At 36.2% G+C, this 20,569-nt stretch overlaps 1 protein-coding gene across 1 annotated transcript in view; it reads left to right on the forward strand.

Annotated features, from left to right (window-relative positions):
• Skor2 (SKI family transcriptional corepressor 2) overlaps positions 1-20,569 on the forward strand; it is a 45,875-nt gene that overhangs the window by 22,923 nt on the left and 2,383 nt on the right. The window contains exons 6-7 of the mRNA XM_013075924.3: positions 9,207-9,274; positions 16,580-16,645. Of these exons, the coding sequence (XP_012931378.2) occupies positions 9,207-9,274; positions 16,580-16,642 (131 nt within the window). The 3' untranslated portion in view covers positions 16,643-16,645. The remainder of the gene's footprint in view (positions 1-9,206; positions 9,275-16,579; positions 16,646-20,569) is intronic.

Raw genomic sequence — 20,569 nt, forward strand, 5'->3', positions numbered from 1 at the left:
CACAACAATGAATGATACTGGATCCCTGAAGACTGCTGTATAAAGGAGCTTAGCCAGGGCTCATGGGTTGTGTCCTTGGTTCTGCAGGTATAGGAATGAACTCATGGCACTTGAGAAAAGAATGAAAAGGCCAAGGTTACTATGGGGAAGGATAATGAATAGAGCCCAAGAGAAACCTTAGAAGATTTCATCTAAATGTCATTATTTTAGATTCTTCTAAAGAATCACTTTCAAATTACTGTGATTCTTTCCTATTAGAAATGAACACACTCCTCTACTTGGATCTGGTTGTCTGCATCTTTCGTCTGTGAGTGTCATTGTACATTTCTTTTGCATTCAGGGCTTTCCTTCCTAACTTACTCCCTTTGCAGCATCCTCTGGGTGGGACTGGAGTGGGGTCCCTAATACTGTCCAAAAGATTGAAAATCTTCATAGCTGTTTGAAAACAGTGATAACCAAATGAAGACAACAGACACAAAATAAGCCTCCAGGCCTAATGTGGAGGAGTAGGACCTAGGTGAACCAGATTTGCCATATGAGGTGCCTTCTTCTATAGAGGCCCCAGAGTGTAGGCTGCATACTTCTCATTGCTGTTTAGAAATCTGGCTTTCTGATTCTCATTCCTGTGCAGAGACCTTGCCACTATGCTACTGGCCTGTGGCACTGCAGTGCTTTCTTCTCCTACCTCATTTATACTATAGTTTTCCAAAAATAGTTGAGTTTTAAGTGATTCCCACTAGAGAAATAAGTTCAATGACCTTCCTTCTCCAATTAAATTACATATTTTTTTAACTTTTATTACCTTTTTTTCCCATTAAGTTTATTGGTTACATTTTAGGTATAAAATACAGTTACATTCATCATTGGGATCTTGTACCATTACATGAGTATCTTGGTTCTTATTTTTTCCCCTTCCCCTGCCCTCCCTTCACCCCCTCCACCCTTCCCTATTTGCAAAGACCTTGTTTCCATTGTTTTCCTTTTCTCATATTTTTTCTTTTCCCTTTTTTCCTTTCCCCTACCCTTCCCACTTCCCCTGCTCCTTCAGACCTTTTCTTCCTATTACACAATATCAATTATACATTTTTTAAATTACAATATCAAGATCTAGGAGACATTACCACAGATTTTGCAGAATTTAAAAGGATATAGAAAGCATATTACAAAAATCTTTTTTGAAATAAATTTGACAACTTCTAAGAAGTACCTTGGAAGACAAATTAATGAAACTAACTCTGGAGGAAATATAAAATTTCAATAGCACCTATTAAAGAAAGTATATTCCTAGCTTGAAAACCTACCTATATGACAACAGCAGGCTCATAAACATTTTAACTGATAAATTATATCAAACAATTAAAGCAGAAAAAAGAAGGGACACTTCTCCCCTCATTTTAGGAACTCAACATTGTGCTAATCCTAAAACTGGATAAAGACAATAGAAGAAAAAAGTATGAACATAGATAGAAATTTGTTTAACAAAACAAACTATTAGAAGTCAGATCTGGCAGGATGTAGAAAGTGGTTTTGTTATAGGGATGGCAGTGTTGGTTCGGCATAGGAAGATCCACCCCCAAAAGTCATCATTTTAACAGAGGAAAGGAAAAAGCCGTATGATCCTCTCACTAGTTGGAGAAAAAGTATTGGACCAAATTCTACAGCTGTTCATGGTAAAAGCTATCAGGAGACTAGAAGTAGAACAGAACCTTCTCAACAGATTAAAGACATGTATTCCATACTTCCAGTGAGAACACCTTACATGAATGGAGAAGATACAATGCTTTCTCCTTAAGGTGGGGAACAAGGGCAGATATGCTTACTCTTCATCTGTCCATTAAACTTTGAAACCTAGGCCCCACCAAAATAGTCTGGCAATAAAAATGACACAATTAGGATAGGATTGGCAAAGTAGAAGCAAAATCTTTATATGTAGATGAAATGACCATCTACAGAGGAAATACTAAGAAATCTCTAGGAGCCCCTAGAACTTGAATTTGAATTTAGCAGGATTAGAAAACACAAGGTATGTATAAAAATTCAGGTCTGTGTACACTTGCTATAAATGAAGAATTGGATATTGAAATTTAAAAGTTATGTAGGAGTACAAAGGACCTAGAAAAGTTTAAAAAAAACCCAAAAAAATAAAAACAGTGTTGGAAGACATTTAGTACCTAATTTTAAGACTTCTTCTAAAGCTACAGGAATCAAGGCAGTGTTGGTGGAAGGAAAGACATATAGATCATTGGAATAAAACAGAGAATCTAGGGCCAGGGATTTAGCTCAGTGGGTCCGCCGCCTGCTTTGCAAGTGCAAGGACCTGAGTTCGATCCCCAGTACAAAAAAACAAACAAACAAACAAAAAAAACAGAGAATCTAGAAATAGAACCACACATACATGGTCCACTGAGTTTTGAAAGATTGTTTAACATTAGCATTTTATAGAATATAAACTCAATTCAAGAGCCGAGGAAGAGATAGTGTTTTCAGCAAACAGCATTAGAACACCTGGTATCCATATATAAAAAAATTAACCTCAACCCTTTATTTTGATACATGAAAATAACTTGAAGGGATCTATGAACCTAAATATGAAAGCCTAAAAGTATAAAACTTTAAGAAGAAATTATAAGGGAAAATGTTTATGAATTCAGGGTAGGCAAGAACTACCTAGGCTACAAAAGACATGATGTATAAAAGAAAAAAATTGATAAATGAAATTCCATCAAAATTTAGAACTTTAAATGACATCATTAAAATAAAAAGTAGTCCTTAAACAGACAGTATTTACAATGCATATAACCTATGACCAGGATATATAAAGAATTCTTAGAGCTCATTAATAGACAGCCCAGTTAAAAAGTAGACATAAGAAGATGATAAATAGCCAGTATAGCACAAGGAAAAGTGTGCAACTCTAGAATCAGAAAAATACTAATCAGTACAATAACGAGATTGAATTATACACATTAGGGAGATGAAGTTAAAAGTTTTAAAAGCCTTGTCATGACTTTTTCTTTTTCTTGGATTCTCCCCCTTTGCGTTTAATTTGTCACGCCCAATGGATTCATTCTGCTGGGTTTCCTGGGGTTGTGATCCTCATTGTCTTTTCCTAGGGAATTGTCTAAAATTTTTTGGAGTGCCAGTTTGATATTCATGAAGTTCCTGAGGTGCTCTTTATCATCAAAGTATCTTATTTCTCCATCAATTTTGAAAGATAGTTTTGCAGGGTACATCAATTTGGGTTGGAGGCTGTTTTCCTTTAGGGCTTGAAATCCCTCACTCCAAGCTCTTCTTGCCTTGAGGGTTTGCATTGAGAAGTCTGCTGTGATTCTGATGGGCTTTCCTTTGTATGTGATTTGTTTCTTTTCTCTCACTGCTTGTAGAATTTTGTTCTTCTGTTGGATTTCTGGAATCCTAACTATTACATGCCTATGTGTAGTTTTTTTTTTTATTAAGGCTAGCTGGAGTCCTATATGCCTCACTTATCTGTATGTCAAGTTCTTTTCCCCTCCTTGGGATGTTTTCTGCCATCACTTCTGTGAAGAGTTTTTTGATGTCATCTGCACTCTCTCCTCTTTCTTCATTGACTCCAATCAGTCTTATGTTATTCTTCTTTGCATCATCTAGCAGCTGCTGGATTGATTTCTCATGTTCCCTTACAATTTTAAAGCAATTTTTCTTTTCCTGGTCATTAATTGCAATCTTATCTTCTATATGTGAAATTCTGTCCTCACATTGGTTCATTCTGCTGTGCAGACTTTTGATGGAGTTTTTAATCTCTTGGAAATCTGTTTGCATCTGTTTTATGGATTCCATTTGTTTCCTATGTTGGGATTCCGTCATGTTCCTCAGATCCTCTATTTTTTTATCTGTGTCCTCTCTAGATTTATTAATCATGTCTTGCACCATGAGCACAATCTTTGCTGTTATCTGAGTAATTATTTCTGATTTCATTTTTCCCAGATCCTCTTTTGTTGCCAGTTGAGAGAGTCCAGGTAGTTGAGTATCAGATTGTTCCATCTCGTTTCCCTTTGGGGTTGCTGTAGGTGATCCAAAAGTCTGTTTTTGAGGCTTGTTTACATGTCTTCTCATTTCCACAGGGTGGCGGGGCGGGGGGGTTGTTTCTGGTGCCTGCGTGGCTCACTTTCTCTGCCCTAGGAACTTGGAATGGCATCGGGGGAGCTTCCTTTCGGGTGCTGGGACCAGCTCAGCTTCTCTGCTATAGGAGCTTGGGATGGTAGCGGGGGAGCTTCCTTCCAGGTGCTGGGACCGGCTGACCTTCTCTGCCCTCCTTTTATTACAGTTTATAGGGGTTTCAGTCCATAATCTCTGGCTCCAAGGCAGAGTGGGATTGAGAGGAGAAACTGTTCATGGTGGGCAGATGGTAGCAAAGCATTAAGGCTCCAATTAAATTATATTTTTAATCAACCTTTGGAATATAGCTAAAAGTTTTTGTTTGTCAATTGACAATCTCTACATCTCAAAAATTGTATGTATGGATGTTGTAAGAAAATTTAAATAAACAGAAATACAAAGAGAAGAAAACCAAAAAATCACTCATAATCTTGATAGTTAACAATAATCAATGTTAACATTTTGGAGTATCAGTCTTTTTAACACATGTTTATCCTTTTTTTAAATAAAGTGAAACATTATATAGCACCCACCATTTTTACCCTCCTTAAAATGTGGCTCGTGGGCCAAGGATTTAGCTTAGTGGGTCCGCTGCCTGGTTTGCAGGTGCAAGGACACGAGTTTGATCCCCGGTACCAAAAAAAAAAAAGTGGTTCTTTTCATTCTACACAGTCTATGAATGTCCTATTTTGTTTATTTTTTTAATTTTTGTGGTACTGGGGATTGAACTCAGGGCCTTTGAACTAAGCTGTATCTCCAGCCCTTATTTTCTTTTTATTCATTAAGTTTATTGGTACATTTTAGGTATACAGTATGATGACATTCATCATTGGGAATTTAAACCTTTACATGATATACCTTGGTTCTTAGTTTTTTCCCCATTCCCCTGCCCTCCTTTCAACCCCTTCACCAGTTCCTATTTAAAAAGACTGTTTCCGCATTTTTTCCTTTTTTCATATATTTCCTTTCCCTTCTTTGCTTTCCCCTACTCCTCCACTTCCTCTTCCCCTTTAGACCTTTTCTTCCTATTTCACATTATCTATTATACATTTTGATTCTTATTTACACTTTCAGTTTCTCACACCAGAGAAACTATTTGGTTTTTATACATGTGTGTCCTATTTATTTCACTTAAGTATGACCTCAGTGTGCATCCATTTAGCTATAAATGACTCTAGTTTCTCATTCTTTATGGCTGAGTAGTATTCCATTTTATTAAAAAAAAAAAACCCACATCTTCTTTATCCAGTCTCCAGTTGATGGGCAGTTGGGCTGTTTCCAAGTTTTAGCTATTACAAACTGTGCCGCTATAAACATGGGTGTGCATATATTGCTATGATATGATTCTTTTAATTCTTTTGGGAAGACATCCAGCAGGCGAATAGCTGCATCAAATGGGACCTCTAATCCTAGTTTTTTGAGTTATCTCCATATTGATGGCCACAGTGGTTGTACCCGTCTGCACTCCCACCAACAGTGGAGAAGGGTTCCTTTCTCCCCAAAACCCCCGCCAGCATTTGTTATTGGTTGATTTCATGATAGCAGCCATTCTTTCTGGGGTGAGGTGGAATCTCAGTGCTGTTTTCATTTGCATCTCTTGAATGATCAGTGATGTTGAACATTTTTTCATATGTTTATTTGCTATTTCTACTTCTTTGTCTGAGAAATGTCTGTTCATTTCAGATGCCCATTTTTGAACTGGGTCTTTAAATTTAGGGAGCCTGATTTTTTAAAGTTCTTTATGTATTCTAGATAGCGGTCCTTTGTCTGAGGAACAGCTAGTAAAAAATTTTTCCCACATTGTATGTTGTCTCTTAACTCTGTTGGTGGTTTCTCTTGCAGTGCAGAAGCTTTTTAATAGGATGAGATCCCAGTTGTTGATTCTCTGTGCTAGTTCCTATTCCAGCCCTTATTTTCATTTTTTATTTTGAAACAGTGTCTCACTAAGTTTCCCAAGGTGGGATCACACTTGTGATCTTTCTGCCTCGGCCTCCCACAGTGTTGAGATTACACATGTGCACCAGCTTATGAAGGTCTTCCAATGTTGGACGTTATGTTTATCCGAGTTTCAGATGAGGGATATCCTTGAAATTGAATCTTTGAGTGTATCATTATTATTTCCTTGGGAGAAATTCCTAAAACAATTGCTATGTTAAAGGTTATGAACTTCTTAAAGCCTTCAAATTTCAAGTTGCTTTCTAGAGAGGATGTACTAGTTTATACTCCCATTCCTGGGATCACGCATATCTTTTAGTCTTTACTATCTTAAAGGGAAGAAAAGGTCTTTCATCTTACTTGCTTTTCTTTCATTGCTGATATGTTGAATACTTTTCATCCATTTGTATGTTTTGTGAATTCTTTTCTTTTCCTTTTATTGGTACATTTTAGGTGTACAATATAATTACATTCATCATTGGAGATATGCACCTTTACATACTCTCTTGGTTCTTATTTTTTCCCCCTTCCCTGCACTCCCTTCAAATGTGAATTCTTATTTTATATTCTCTGTCCATGTTTCTTTAGATATGTTCAAGTTCTTACTGATTTTTAGGAACTTCTTATATATAGTACTAAGATATTAATTTTGAAACGTTGCAAATATTCTTGGTTAGTATCAATACCTTTAAATGTTAACTATGGTGTGCTATGTTTAAGGAGTTTAATTTGAAATCTATTTTCATATCAAAGGTTTTATTTCTGTCTAATTGAATCCATCTGTCTTTTTCTTTTTGGTTTTTCCCTTTGATGCCCTTCCCCCCTCCAATCTTGCAAAAATATTTAACACTTTCCCCAATATTTTAATGGCCTCATTCTTTTCATTTTACATAATTGTGTTAAGTACCATAGTAGACCATGCATGTAAATTAAGTAACAAGTAGTTTTCATCCTTGCACTTTGTATTTTTGATAGCCATTTCCTCTCTGAGATCAGAATTTCTTGGGGTTCTGGGGAGGTGCTCCAGACAGGTCAGCTTCAGTTACCCCTATTCCTAGTGCATACCAAGTTACTACTGTAGTGAGAGGCGCCTCAAATTTCTCAGACAGAGGAAACTACTGAGGCTCGCAGGAAAGTTCTGTCCTTCCCAGAAGGAGACATACTTTGTGTCTGGAATTGACTGCAGCTGGAAACACACTAGACTTCCTGGAGGCATATGGGCCACACTATGTAACATGGTGTTGGAACCAGAGCAGTTTGAGGTGGGCAGGTTCCCCTGGTACCCTGGGTCCTGCTCAAGCAATCCTCCCTCTAAACTCTGCAAGGGAATAAAGGCTCCTCTTTCCATCCTCACATTGCACCTCATACTTCCTCCACTATGACATTTTTCACATCACGTTCAGAGGTAAGAGTAGGGATTGAGTCTTTTTAAAAAAATAAATTATAATACATGCTAGGCCTGGGAAGGAATCCAATATTATACAAAGGTAAAAGTAAAAAAAAAAAAAAAAAAGATGAAGAACAAAGACTTTTAATCTCTAAGTACCCAGAATCTCATGAGTGCCAAAGGTTTTACAATCTTTTTTTAAATTTATTAATTAACTTATTTATTTATTTATTTTTATTTTTGGTGCTGGGGATCGAACTCAGGACCTTGCACTTGTGAGGCAGGCGCAGTGCCACTGACCTAAATCCCCTGCCCAGGATTTATAATCTGGAAAGTGACGGGAAACCTTTGGAGATTTTTAAGCAGGAGAATGAAAGGCATTTGTAAAAGGAGAGGCTGGAATCATGCAGTCAGTCAGAAAGCTATTCAGGGAAGAGTTGCCTGTATTTGGGAGATAACAGTGACAAAGACAAAGGGGAGGATAGAGGGTAGAACACATGGGTGCAGAGGTGAAAGGAAGAGAGGGAAAGTTCAGGAAGAAGTTTCTGGTTTCTTAAAACTGCTGTCCTGTCTGTTAACTACAAATACAATGTGAAATCATCCTAGTTTCTCCTTTAAGGCAAAAAGAGCCCAAATCAGCCAAGTCTACTCTTTATTAAAGAGTAATCCCCACATAGAGCCAGGGATTTAGCTCAGTAGTCCCAGGTCCTGAGTTTGATCCCCTGTACCAAAAAAAGGAAAAGATGTGATACTGTGCTATTCATTTGGAAGTCATTCCATTCCTTAATGAAATTAAAGTGATCACTAATGTAAAATAGCAACACTAGTTTTGTATAACAATATCTCTTAAATTTGCTCCCTTCTCAGACTGAGGCCATGCCTGTAGAATAGTACAGGTCACAGAAGAACTGTGACAGGGCTAATATGAGTGAAGAGGATGCTAGTTGGGAGAGTCAGGCCAGAGTACAAGAGCAGTGAACTACATGGAAGGCAGGCAAGCATTTTCCTACATCTTATTCAACCAGAAGTCATTGCATACACAGTCAGCATTTCTGTAGGCAGCTCTATCTAAGGTCCACTCTCTCAGTGGTATTGGACTTCTGAAGACAGTGAAAGTTTTCATGCTGTGTCACATTACAGAACATGACATCTCTGTTCATTCTTATATGCAAGGAATATAAACTGTGGGGTATTCTGTGAAATATAAGATAAAGACCTTACCCTCTCAGAATTTACTCTTCTACTCATGTCACAGAATGTTGAAACCATATTGTTTATTTAAAAGAATAAGTGGGGGGCTCTCTATGGATGTGTCAGTGGTATTTTTGCTAGGTACAGCTGTTTCTTGCGTCAATGGGTTGTCAATTGGTTCCAGGACTCTCTGCACATACCAAAAGATACCTACAGGTATCATGGATGCTCAAATCTCTTATATAAAATGGCATAGTATTTGCATATAACCTATGCACATCCTCCCATATACTTTAAATTACCTTTAGATAATTACAAGGGTAATACCTAATCCAATGTAAATGCTATGTAAACTCTTGTTATACCACATTGTTTAGGAAATAATGACAATAAAATCCTGCAAATGTTCAGTACTGATGTAATTTTTTAAAAAGCATTTTTGACCCTACTTCATTTAAATCCATAGATACAGGACCCTCAGTTACAGAGGGCCAACTATATACTAAAAGTGCATTTTGTCCTTTAATTAATTTCTTTCTCTATTTCTCTCCCCTGCCAGATAATTTTCAGGATCAGATGAAAAGGGAACTAGCCTACCGTGAAGAAATGGTGCAACAGTTACAAATTGTAAGATGTGTTTCTACTTAAAAATAAATGCAATTTGATTGACTTGTTTTCAAACCAACCAACATTTATGAAACTGTTAATGTTTTTGCCAGGAAACCCTTTGGTCCACTTACCTCTCAGCGGGTTTAGCTGCTAATTACCAAGAGATTTACTTAGGCACAGGATAAACAGATGTGTCAGTATATTTCCTCTAAATGTAACTACCTAACATGTGTTAATAGACAGATGTGTAAATTGTCTCTGTGGGTAAGCCAGAGGTACCTGCATGCAAACTTACAGGCACAGAGCCAGGATGTAGTAGGAGAAGCTCAGGGAAAGGCCACTGCCTTCTGCCCGCCCTCGCTTTCACAGCCCACACTTGAGCTGGGGCCTCCGCGGCCCCCGGAATTTAGTATCCACGCATTTAACAAATTACATTCACTTGAAGGATGATAAAAATAAATTACTTTAAGTGAAGGGTTTTATTCAATCCTAATCATTCCTAAAGGTATTCTATTTATACAGGATGATGTCTGATAAATGCAGTGGTTTTGTTTATAGTTTTTGTTTGTGTGTTTGCTTTCCGAATTCCTTACCCTTTATCCCAGAAGACATATCTGTTATTATTCATTAGCGCTTTTAAAGCAGTCTCCCAAGCTTCCTCATTTTCATGAGTACAATGGGAGAAATAATTTCTGTTCAGTGTTTTTGAAATATTTTTAATCACCTAGATAAAGATGTAGGCTGATCCTTAGTGATACTTCCAGTATAGTTATTTAATTTGGGTTGCTCGATACTTTTGAGCTGATCTATGTTACCCCTCAGACCATTAAGCATGTGTCTATGCACTTCCTGTCTCAAGAGCTAGGTATCTACTTCTCTGTCAGGATTATTTAAGAAAGGTGGTTGTTAATGTTTTCTTTCTGTCACAGAAGTCAGGCCTGTGTTCATCGAGATTCATGAGTGATTTTTAAAACAGTCTTGGATATCATCTCATGTTTCCTTATTCTGGGGGCTCGGTTAAAAAGTCTGCTTATAGCTCTAACACTCCCCACTCCAGTTTTCCTGATCTCAAGTGTTAGTTAACAACTTTCATTCTGGGAACCTCTACAAAAGATCACTTAAATAGAATTCTATCTTCCTTCTCTTCCTCCTTTCCTTTCCTCTTCTTTTCTCTTTCTCTCCCCCCTTTCTTTCTATCTTTCTGTTTTTCTTTCTTTTAAGTTTTAATTTTTCTTTCTTTTCTTTTTCTTTCTTTTCAAATTTTAAGACAGGGTCTCACTACGTTGCTTGGGCTGGCCTCCTCCCACCCCAGCCTCCTGAGTAGCTGGTATTATAGATGTATGCCACCACACTCAGTAGCAATTTTCTTTTCTTCTTGTGTTGGTTTTATTTGTGTGCTAGCTTTGTGTGCATCTGAATTCACTGAAGGGCAGATCGTTTTAATTAATAATAAATCCTCTACAGAGGATTAAAAATTGTATCTACAATTCTCAGGTTTTGAATTCTAGATAATAAAATCTATAATTACTTGCTGTAAATATACTTATTGTTTTCTTCGTCCAGAGGAAGAATTTAAATATTAAGAGTAGAGGTAGAGCAATATAAAATTTTAAGGTTTTATTTTACACAGGGCATCATTTTCAGGTTTTTAAAACAAAAGTTATCATACCTGAAACAAAAATTGCAATTTCAGCATAGTGGTGAGTATAGCAAAATGGGCATTAGGAAAGGAAATTAGGTATTTATTGCAGTGCCTCATTTAAAGGCCAGTTATATAACCTTAATGTTTTAATTTTCCTTGACATTTGGTTGCTTTAGTACAAGAGGAAATGATACTGCATCCATGTAATAGGCAGACAGCATTGATAGAAAAATAAATGTCTTGTGTCTTTTGAGACATTTGGTGCCTGAAAGATACAAATTGGGATTACTAAACATTTTATTATGCTGTACTACAAAATCTTCTATCATCATGTATTCATCAATGTAGAAAGTTTTGTTCATTCACATGCCTCTCAATAGTAAAGCATTCCTGATAGCTAATGAAATAGTCTGAGAGAAGCTAGATTTTTTTTCCCTCCAGCCCTGTAGGTAATAATGATTCCTGAAATTCACAAAGATACATCCAGGCTAACAACAAGAGATCTTTCCCATCTTTTGTGTCCCCTCCCATAAGATGTGCTGGGGCACTACCTCCTGCACCCAGAACAGAATCTAGCACCAAATAGTTAGGAGTAAGCATTTATGAAATGCATAACCACCCATGTATCCCCCTGACCCTGATAGTCTGTAAACAATCCTCTTAATTCTCTTCAAGATTTTACTAGTTTCATCCTAATTTCTTAAAAAAATTTTCTTTTGTTTTTTACATACTAAGCAATTTCTACCACAACTAGTAAAGGAAGGCATACTAGTGAATTATGGGGAATTTATGTATTACTGCTGTACTATCTACAACTAAAAAACATGATCTTTAAGGTCTGCAAACTTGAGCTCAATACTCATACCATATAGTTCATTGTCACTTCTTTTCTCCAAAGGGAACTGTTGTTAGGCTCAACCTGATAGGGATATTATAAGGTGAAAGTGAATAATAGACATGAAATGCATATGCAGGCTGTAAAATGCTATGCCAGTATGGGTGATCAATTTAATGGCCCTTCTCAAATTAGTGCCTGTAGCTTGTTAAGCCTTGGTGGCTAGAGATATTTTTGTGTTGGAAGGACCCATGTTTGAATTATACCATCTGCTTTAGAACTGATACAACAGGCTCAATGTTACTAGAACAGTAATGTATCAAGTTTCTTTTTCAGTTTTATGGATTGAGTAAACTTCCTGGGGGAAAATGTCTTTAGAAAATTCTATCTGAAGATTATCTAGGCATTGAAAAGTATCACAATTATTGGCTTTCTCAATATTTTAGTTGAATGATTTCATCCATCAGTAAATATTTTGCTTTTAAAGAACAGAGCAATCTACTCAAAATTATTTTGTATTTAAAGTTTATAATAGCATATATTACAGAATAGACATTTTTTCTTTAGATTAAATTTTGTAACTACAATATCTTGCAATCATGGAGAATACAAATATATTAAAACCATCATATTTTGTAATGATTCCCATAGACTCACAATGCATTTATCCTATGTTGTTACACAGTGTTCCTATTCAAAAGACGTACATCAAAACATCTTGGGTATCATTGCCATAAAAAGAAAACTTATGAATTTCTTTAGATCCTACATTTTCAGATTCTCTGTTGACTGTAACTTCTGTGCCAGTGTTTCTTTTTCCAGTTTGTTAAATGCAAACTTGTGATGACTGTTGCGTCAGATGATCAACCCTCTTTGTGAATTTATAAATAAATGTGTATATATATCAATGTGATTTAAAGCATATTCAGAATTAGTTTATTTAACATTTATGCATGGCCACAAGTGAGGTCTTTTAAAAATAGCATAAATTTTGAGTTTTGTACTTTGACATAGTATCTGTTAAGATCCCCTGTCCCTGCTCTAGATTTTCAAATGCTTGAAATATTTTCTTTATTAAGCCATATTTATTTATTTTTGCAAAACAAATATACTGTCTTTTAGTATTAACCAAACACAAAAGTTTTAAAATTTAGCAAGCTCATGAAAATGTATTTAACGTAATAGAGGGTAAAGGATTTGTCATTCACAAATGAAATGTAATGCTAGGAGAAATGTGTTCAATTTAAGAAACAAAACCATTGTCCCTTAGGACTAGGAAGAAGCTGAAGATATTTTACTCAGTGAATAACTTTTTGACTGAAGTTTTTCCAAAAATTGAAATCTAATGATTGACAACATGAACTGGAGCTATTAAGATGCCTTGATACTTTTTTTTTCTTTTCAGTGCTAATTTGGCAGTAATCTTTTAAGCAAATACATCTATATATGTTATTACTGAAATGTTGAAGATGTGCTTTTTTATTACTCCTAGTTCTTGAGTGACACTGTAAAGCTGTGGCACAGAGCACAGGATCAAAGGTTAGACCCAGACTCACATCCTTTGAACTTGCCGGGCAGCTACCACGAGGCACCAAGAAGGAGAAAATGTGCTAGTCTTGAAGTGCCCTCTGCTGTTTGTACAGAAAGCTGCAGTCACATGCAGCTAGGAGGAACCGGTCTCAAAGTTCTTCATTAAAAGCCTCAATTAAAATAATGTTCAATCAATAGATTTAGTACTAATGTTTTGTTCACTGTGGACTTGTAAAAAAGCAGTTTTCCACTTCCCGGTAGTGGAAGCGCAACATTTCTTTGCAGGAAAAGGAGTGATAGGTCTTTATCATTTCTGTTGAGCACTGGCTCTTGGGCAAGGACAACTCAGTGATACTGTCTTTTCTTGGAGGTTCTCTAGTATTCATTAGGATGGGAACTTGGCTGGATTTCTATGGTCTCAACCCCAGGAGCTTTTAAAAAATATGTTTTATGTCTTTTTTTAAGTAGATAGAACTGTTACTGTTTTGCATTGTATTTTTGTTAAAAGATTTCTTGGCCACTAGAGGATTTTACTTTTGTGGCTTGCGTATGCATCCAAAGGAGGTCCCTGCAAGTCAGAGGACTTGAGGCAAATTTGAACCTCTTTGGAATATTCTTTAACATTCTCTGGCAGTAGACAAACTCTGACTACTCTGCATCTTTTTCCAATTATTGATGTACTGCCATGCATCTTGACAGTGCACTCCATTGTGCCTAGTTCTATAGCTTTCTTCTCATCTTTCTTGCTTTAAGATGTTGACTCACTTGAGTGTCTGAGTTTAGGCGCTCTCTTGACCCAAACTACAAAGTGATCTTTTCAGTAAGACCACAGTTGTTTTGGGGTTTTTTTCGCAGTTGTTTTAATATATTAGTTAACTAGATAATTTAGAAGTTATACCATACTTCAAATTTTCCATGCCAATCTTGATGATTTCCAAACCAGTGAAAATGAAAAGAGAATTTTTGCAAGTCCTATTGTAGGACATTTCTATGGTACAACCAGCTTACAGCTAGCTTAAATAGATCCTCTGGAATCCTGAGCTCGGGAGCCAGTGGTGTTTGCTACTGTGTCTGTAAATCCAATATTGTGTTTTATGGAATCTGAAACAACATTAATTGTAAGATGCATCATTACTTGAGGAATCAGAAGAAAAAAGTTTCTAACTGTAATTTTAAGACATCATCAATTAAGTGCATCTGATGTTAGAAATGCTAAAATATGAAGGGAGAAAATATATCTTGAAATCACTGCAATAGTGCAGTTTTCATGAACAAGTGGATTATGTGCTAATATTGTCCTTACTTATTGTTCATGATTTAGCACTTTGAATTTAAAACACATGACGTTCAGCTCACAACTTTTTGCTCTTTTTGTCTTTGTTGTATGGCTTTTATCTCATGTTGTTTTAAGGCAATAAATCCAGAAGTCAATGTCTGTGTGGGGATAATTCTTTGCAGCAATTTAAACTCCAGTCTTGAGCTTTGGGGCTCAAATGTGTTTATTTGGAAATGTCCTTTTTTCCCCTTTTCTTCACAGCTTCCTACCTTAATGAAATGCTTCATTGATTCTGGGGAAAAGGAGGCTACTTTGACTTAGTTCTGACAACTGTGCCCTTCCAGTAGTTACCTTTGGGTTAGGATGAGTAGTTACTCACTTTAATTAGTGGTTCATGGTGATGTTATTTCTCGTGGTGCCTGGCACAGACCAGATACATACTAAGACCTGGCATCTAATCTTGATGTCAAGGACTCTTTCTAAATGTAAGTGCACAAATACATTCTATCGATAAGTCATCATGTCCTCAAATTTATATCATTTCTAATTACAATAGAATTAAATAATAGAATTCCATCAAAGATTCTGTTATATTATATATCTAACAAGAGAGGTGACTCATGTGCTTTGAAACATTGTAGCACACACCAGAATGGAAAACTAAGATTCATGGTGTCTGTATTAATAGCAGGTATAGCATAACCTACAGTGAAAAGAAGAGGTAACTAGAGTAGGTCCCTGTGTAACTGTCCTCGTCATAGTTATCCAGCTGATCTCAGCCATGTCCTAAAATATGAGATTAGGACACTGAGCTTTTTATGTTACTATATGAATCATTAATTTCAATACCGCTATCTATGCCCTTTATCAAATAAGTATGTGTCAAATATGTATAGTTTGTAATTGTGTTTCAAAATAGTGAGATGGTTATTTTCATCTTTTTTTTCCATTAAAAGACCGTTTGGTTCAGGTGACCTGCTATTATGGTAAAATGGTCCAGTTCATCTTAACATTATTGTAAATTGGTAGCTCCTTCCCATGAAGAAAGTCTTATTTGTAGACTGGTGTATCAAGAGAGTAAAACATATTCCCAGTAAAATGCCAAGAATATAGAGATGCACACAGCAGAATTTTTAAATATTACCTAATTGAGTGAAAATAATTTTATTTTTCTCACTGCTTTTATGAAACAGCTATATTTCATATTAAATTCTAAAAGGATGAATATTTATTTCTTAAGATGTAAAATAGATTCAAATCTTTAGAGTCCTGCTTAGCCTTGTAGTGATGCAGGTAGGTAACATAGTGATACATCACCTTAACCAGGGTTAGTGGAGAGGCAAATCTAAATAATACATGTAGTCTAATTTCAACCACTTGAATTTTCTAATGAAAAGTAGCATATCGAATGTGATGGGCTGTCATTCACAACCCCAGTACTCAACAGTGCTTTTCAAGTTTATCCAGGTACAATTCTCAAGGATTTTATTTTTTGTTTAGTTAATTTATTTCTAATACTTCTTATCAGTTATTGAGAATTTACTCAAAATAATCTTTTGTGTTTAGTTGGTCTTATTTGTGATGTATAATGACAGTATATTTTATAAAGAAAACATTTCAATAGACTAGAGGATTGCATTTAGTTTGTAATCACATTCTTGTTTTGCGACCTCAGACATGTAACATTATAATTCAATTTGCATATTTAAATAAAGAATAACACTACCATACTATTAAAAGCAAAATTTAAAAACTTTTAAAAGTAAAATACAACATGCAAACTTCAGGGACTAGCTGTAGCAGCAAGCCAGTGTGATCACTTACTGTGTCCTCAATATCCTTTTTAACAGGCCTTAGGAATGCTGTACCCCAGAAGCCCCATGCTGCTGAATAGATGGAGACCTCTTCTCCACTGGGAGGATCCATTGGCAATCAAATTGTTAGGCATGATGATGGGTCTCCATTATACAACTGTCTCCAAATTTAGCTCACCTGGATGGTTTTGCTTGTTTGTTGTTGTTATTGTTGTTTGTCTTACAGATCCCCTATGCAGCAAGCTTGATCAGGAAAGAAAAGCTTGGTGCCCATCTCAGCAAAAGCTAAAAGGTGAGACTGCCAAAGGAAAGAGATTGGCTTAACAGTTTGTGTTGTTATTGATGGCTGTGCTCTTTATTGATGTATCTGAAGTAGTTTGAGTTTAAGTCAGTATACCAGTGAGCTTTGTTATATCTGGTAAAGGAACTTCCTAAATGAATGGCTAAGTGCTTCCTGTAAATTTTATGGAAAATTCTGAAAACTAAAACAGAAAAACTTTATATTCAGTTAGTGGAAGTGATGTATGCTTTGTTTCTGCTCTTTAGGATTCTCTTTGACACCCTGGTCACTGCCCCTTGAGAATGTCATCAGTCATTTTGCAGAGTCTCATCTTCTCTGTCTCTCCTTTGGTTCCAAAAAGTTTGCCTGACTTTCAGTGAATTACTATAGATGGTGATATGAACAACTAGAGACAATATCAACCTTGGAGACATATCCTAGGAATAGTAATTCATTCTTTACCTAAACAAATAAGAGTTTCTCTCTTTTGAAGCCAGGTTCAAGGTCATAGCCCTGGAAACAATTTAAAAGACAAATATTCCTGATTCTTAAGGAAAAGCAGACAGTGAAAATTCAATGAGAATATCAGAATATCAGTTGTCTAAGCATTTCAAAAGCAACTTTTTGTGTTGGTGGTATAGTGGTGAGCATAGCCGCCTTCCAAAAGCAACTTTTTGATTCTATGGAAGAAGAAAAATGTTTTTATTAAAATTGTAGGAATGCAAAAACTAGGACATGTTTGTAGTTGTAATATTTTGAGATGTGCTAACAATTAGAATTGCTAAATCAGGAAAATTTTCTGATTCTAGAGGTAGCGTTTGTTTCTGCTTGTGGTCAACTGGGATTGTGGCCATTTATCAGTTTCATCCATTCCTATCAGAATGCTTCTTCCTGTTCCATCTCTCAGGAACATAGTTCAGTTCTGTAGAGTTTACCAGCAAAAAAGACTTTCTCACAATGCAGCTTCTGGGTTCCTTTTCTTCCCTTCATGCCTCTCTTCTGCATATCACAACTACTCTTGCAGATTACACTCTTTCCATCATCTTTAGTAGTGGTATTTTTTTCAGCATTTGCCTTAAATACTGTAATGATAATTACATTACATTTCATCAGGCACTAAAAATTCTGTCCAAAACAGCCTGCTATTCAGCTCCTTAATTTTACCCATGGATAACTGAGACACAGACAAGAGAAATGTGACATTTTGTGCCCATGATGCAAAACAGGGATCCCAACATTAAATGCAGTGCCTACCTGCTTCTTGCATGGACTTTTTGTCCCCAGTGAGCAGATGTTTTTGCAAGAGACGTCCAAATAGTAAGTGAATCCATTTTCATCCCTTTACAGTTATACACAAATGTGCCTGTGAATTTAGGTTGCCTCTTATCTATTGAAATATTTTTAATAAGTCTAAAGTTGACTTTGAGTGATTTCTTTCATATTAAAAGAGACCAGCTTTGCACCAGTCATGTGAAATAAAAATTTTAGAACATTCAGAGTCCAGTAAATCTTAGACTATCAAGGTAATCAAGGCAAGAATGAACAACTGTACATGTATAATAGTAGAAAATGTATCATTTCCTTTATATTTTAAAATAACTTTTTTGTTGAAATGTAATACACATTCAACAAAGTCTACATATTATAAAGTCATACAAATCAGGAAGTCTACAAATCAGAACTCAGTGAATTTTCACTTAGGTCTCTAGCACTCTGTAACAATCTTGTGCCCTCTATCCAGTTTCTCCCACTCCCTATTCCAGCACAGGTTAAGTTTGCCTGCTCTTGAACTTCATGTAAAGAACACTATACAGAATGTTCCTTTGTATCTGGCTTTTTTTTTTTCCAGTATTTTTCGGTATCGGGGATCAAACTCAGGATCTTGTGCTTGCGAGGCAGGCACTGTGACACTGAGCTAACCCTGGCCCTTGTATCTGGTTTCTTTTACCTAGCATTTGTGAGATTCACTCACTAGAATGTGGTTTGATTTATGCATAGGAACTTTGGTAAACTCTCATTTTATTCCTTCTACTTCCCCCCACTCATCTACCCTGCTTGTCAGCCTCACACCTATAAAATGAAGACTCACTGCTCTGAAACCATGCCTCTGATAGTGGCATAGCATATGGCTAGGTGGAAAAAAAGAGATTGATTTGTGTTTAGTAACTAATGCTTCCTCCATGCTGATTTTGTTTCCATCTTTGCAGACAACAGGGATTTCTCTAAGTAGACCCTGGTGCTTTCAGAAGATTAGTGGTTACTTAAATGCTTAGCTAAATCAGCCAAGCAGAGAATCACGACCATATTGTTAGAGGCAGTCTTTGATTCTCAATATGCCAAGCCTGCAAGGAGTTACCCCAAGAGAGATTACAAAATAAAAATCATTACACCAAGGGAGAGAGACCTGTCTTGCTGAGTGACCACAGCTTTCCAAATTAGGGACTGATGCATTAATGTCTTATGCAAGAGTGACCCTTAAGGTAGTATACTGTGTTCTTGCCACCCAGTGGATTCCAATATGACTATTAAGGGGAGGAAGCTTTTCAAAACCACAGGCAATCCACTTAATAAGCTGAGCAAGTACTGCCACATATCACTGCTCCACAAATTTTTTTTGTCCTATCTTAGAACATAAGAAATTCCTTGTTGAGTCAAAACAGTGGTGTACCCGGGCCAAGATATTATATAATTCCAACAGAAGAGCTAAATTACTGTTATTCTAAAAACTTAAACAAATGGCCTAAATACCCTTGACTTCACCTTGATAGCTCCTTACATATCCAGTAACTAGATTTATCTAAAATTTTGTTCAGCCTAGGTATAGACCCCTTTAGGACAATGAATTCTATTTGTTTAGCTACGAGTTGTATAAAGTGTAGTTTTATTTATTTTCAAATGACTTCCTTAATATAAACACCATAAAATAGGCATTGTATTGTTCTGTGTATTGTATCATGAGCTCATGGGCACCATGGAAAAAAAATTTGAAAAATACTTCTGAATGTCATGTGTGTCATCCTTTCATCAGTGCTCATTTTAACCCCAGAGTTATTCCTGATGTTTTTCCTTGACTATAGTTATTTCTGTGATTTGGTTTCTACAGAGACACCCCAGTAAAATCTGAAATGGCACAATGTCAACACAGATTTAATTATCACTTTACATTCTTTTTTTTTAAGCACCTCTAAGCATTTTGCAAATACCACTCATGTAACTGTTTGAAACACCTGTGTTTTCACAGAAAAGAAGTAAATTGTTTTGTATAAGTGGAAAGTGAATCATAGGAAATGGCTCATTTACAGTTATAAAGATACTCACTGGCCAAGTTGGAAATGATAATAACTACCATTTATTGGAAACTTAACTATGCCAGACACTGGACTAAATTCTTTGCTGCATTATCTTTACAATTTAAAACTCTGTAAGGTAGCTCTTATAATTCCACCAAGTAGATTATGTTATTATCCCCTATTCATATATAAGAATACTGAAGCTCGGGGATGTCACGTAGCTTACAAATAACAGAACCAGGATTCAATCCTAGACTGACTCCACAACCATTTCATTGCCTTCCTAGGATCCATGTGCTGCTGATATGGAAGACTAAGTTCTAGATACAACTTTGCCTCCCTGTGTTATCATAAGCAATATCATTTAATCTCTTGGAGTCTCATTCTTGTCTATAGATTATGGGTTGCTGAACTTGATCAAAGCCTCTTCCACATCTAAAATTTTGACTATCACTGTGCCATATTCTCTCCCCTTACCCCAAACTGGCTGCTTTTATTAAAGCCAAGTCAAGACCATGCATAACAGCCAAGGGAGGATGACCCACTTACTTTTGCCTTATGTCTGCAGTTTTTTTTCACTAATTGCTACTTTGCATTCTTCTGGAGAAGTTGAATATATAATTTTCCCCATGTTAAGAATGTCTAT

The sequence above is a fragment of the Heterocephalus glaber genome, unplaced genomic scaffold, assembly GCF_053883595.1.
Source record: "Heterocephalus glaber isolate CG9 unplaced genomic scaffold, H.glaber_assembly_v1.0 deba00000331, whole genome shotgun sequence".
NCBI lineage: Eukaryota > Metazoa > Chordata > Mammalia > Rodentia > Bathyergidae > Heterocephalus > Heterocephalus glaber.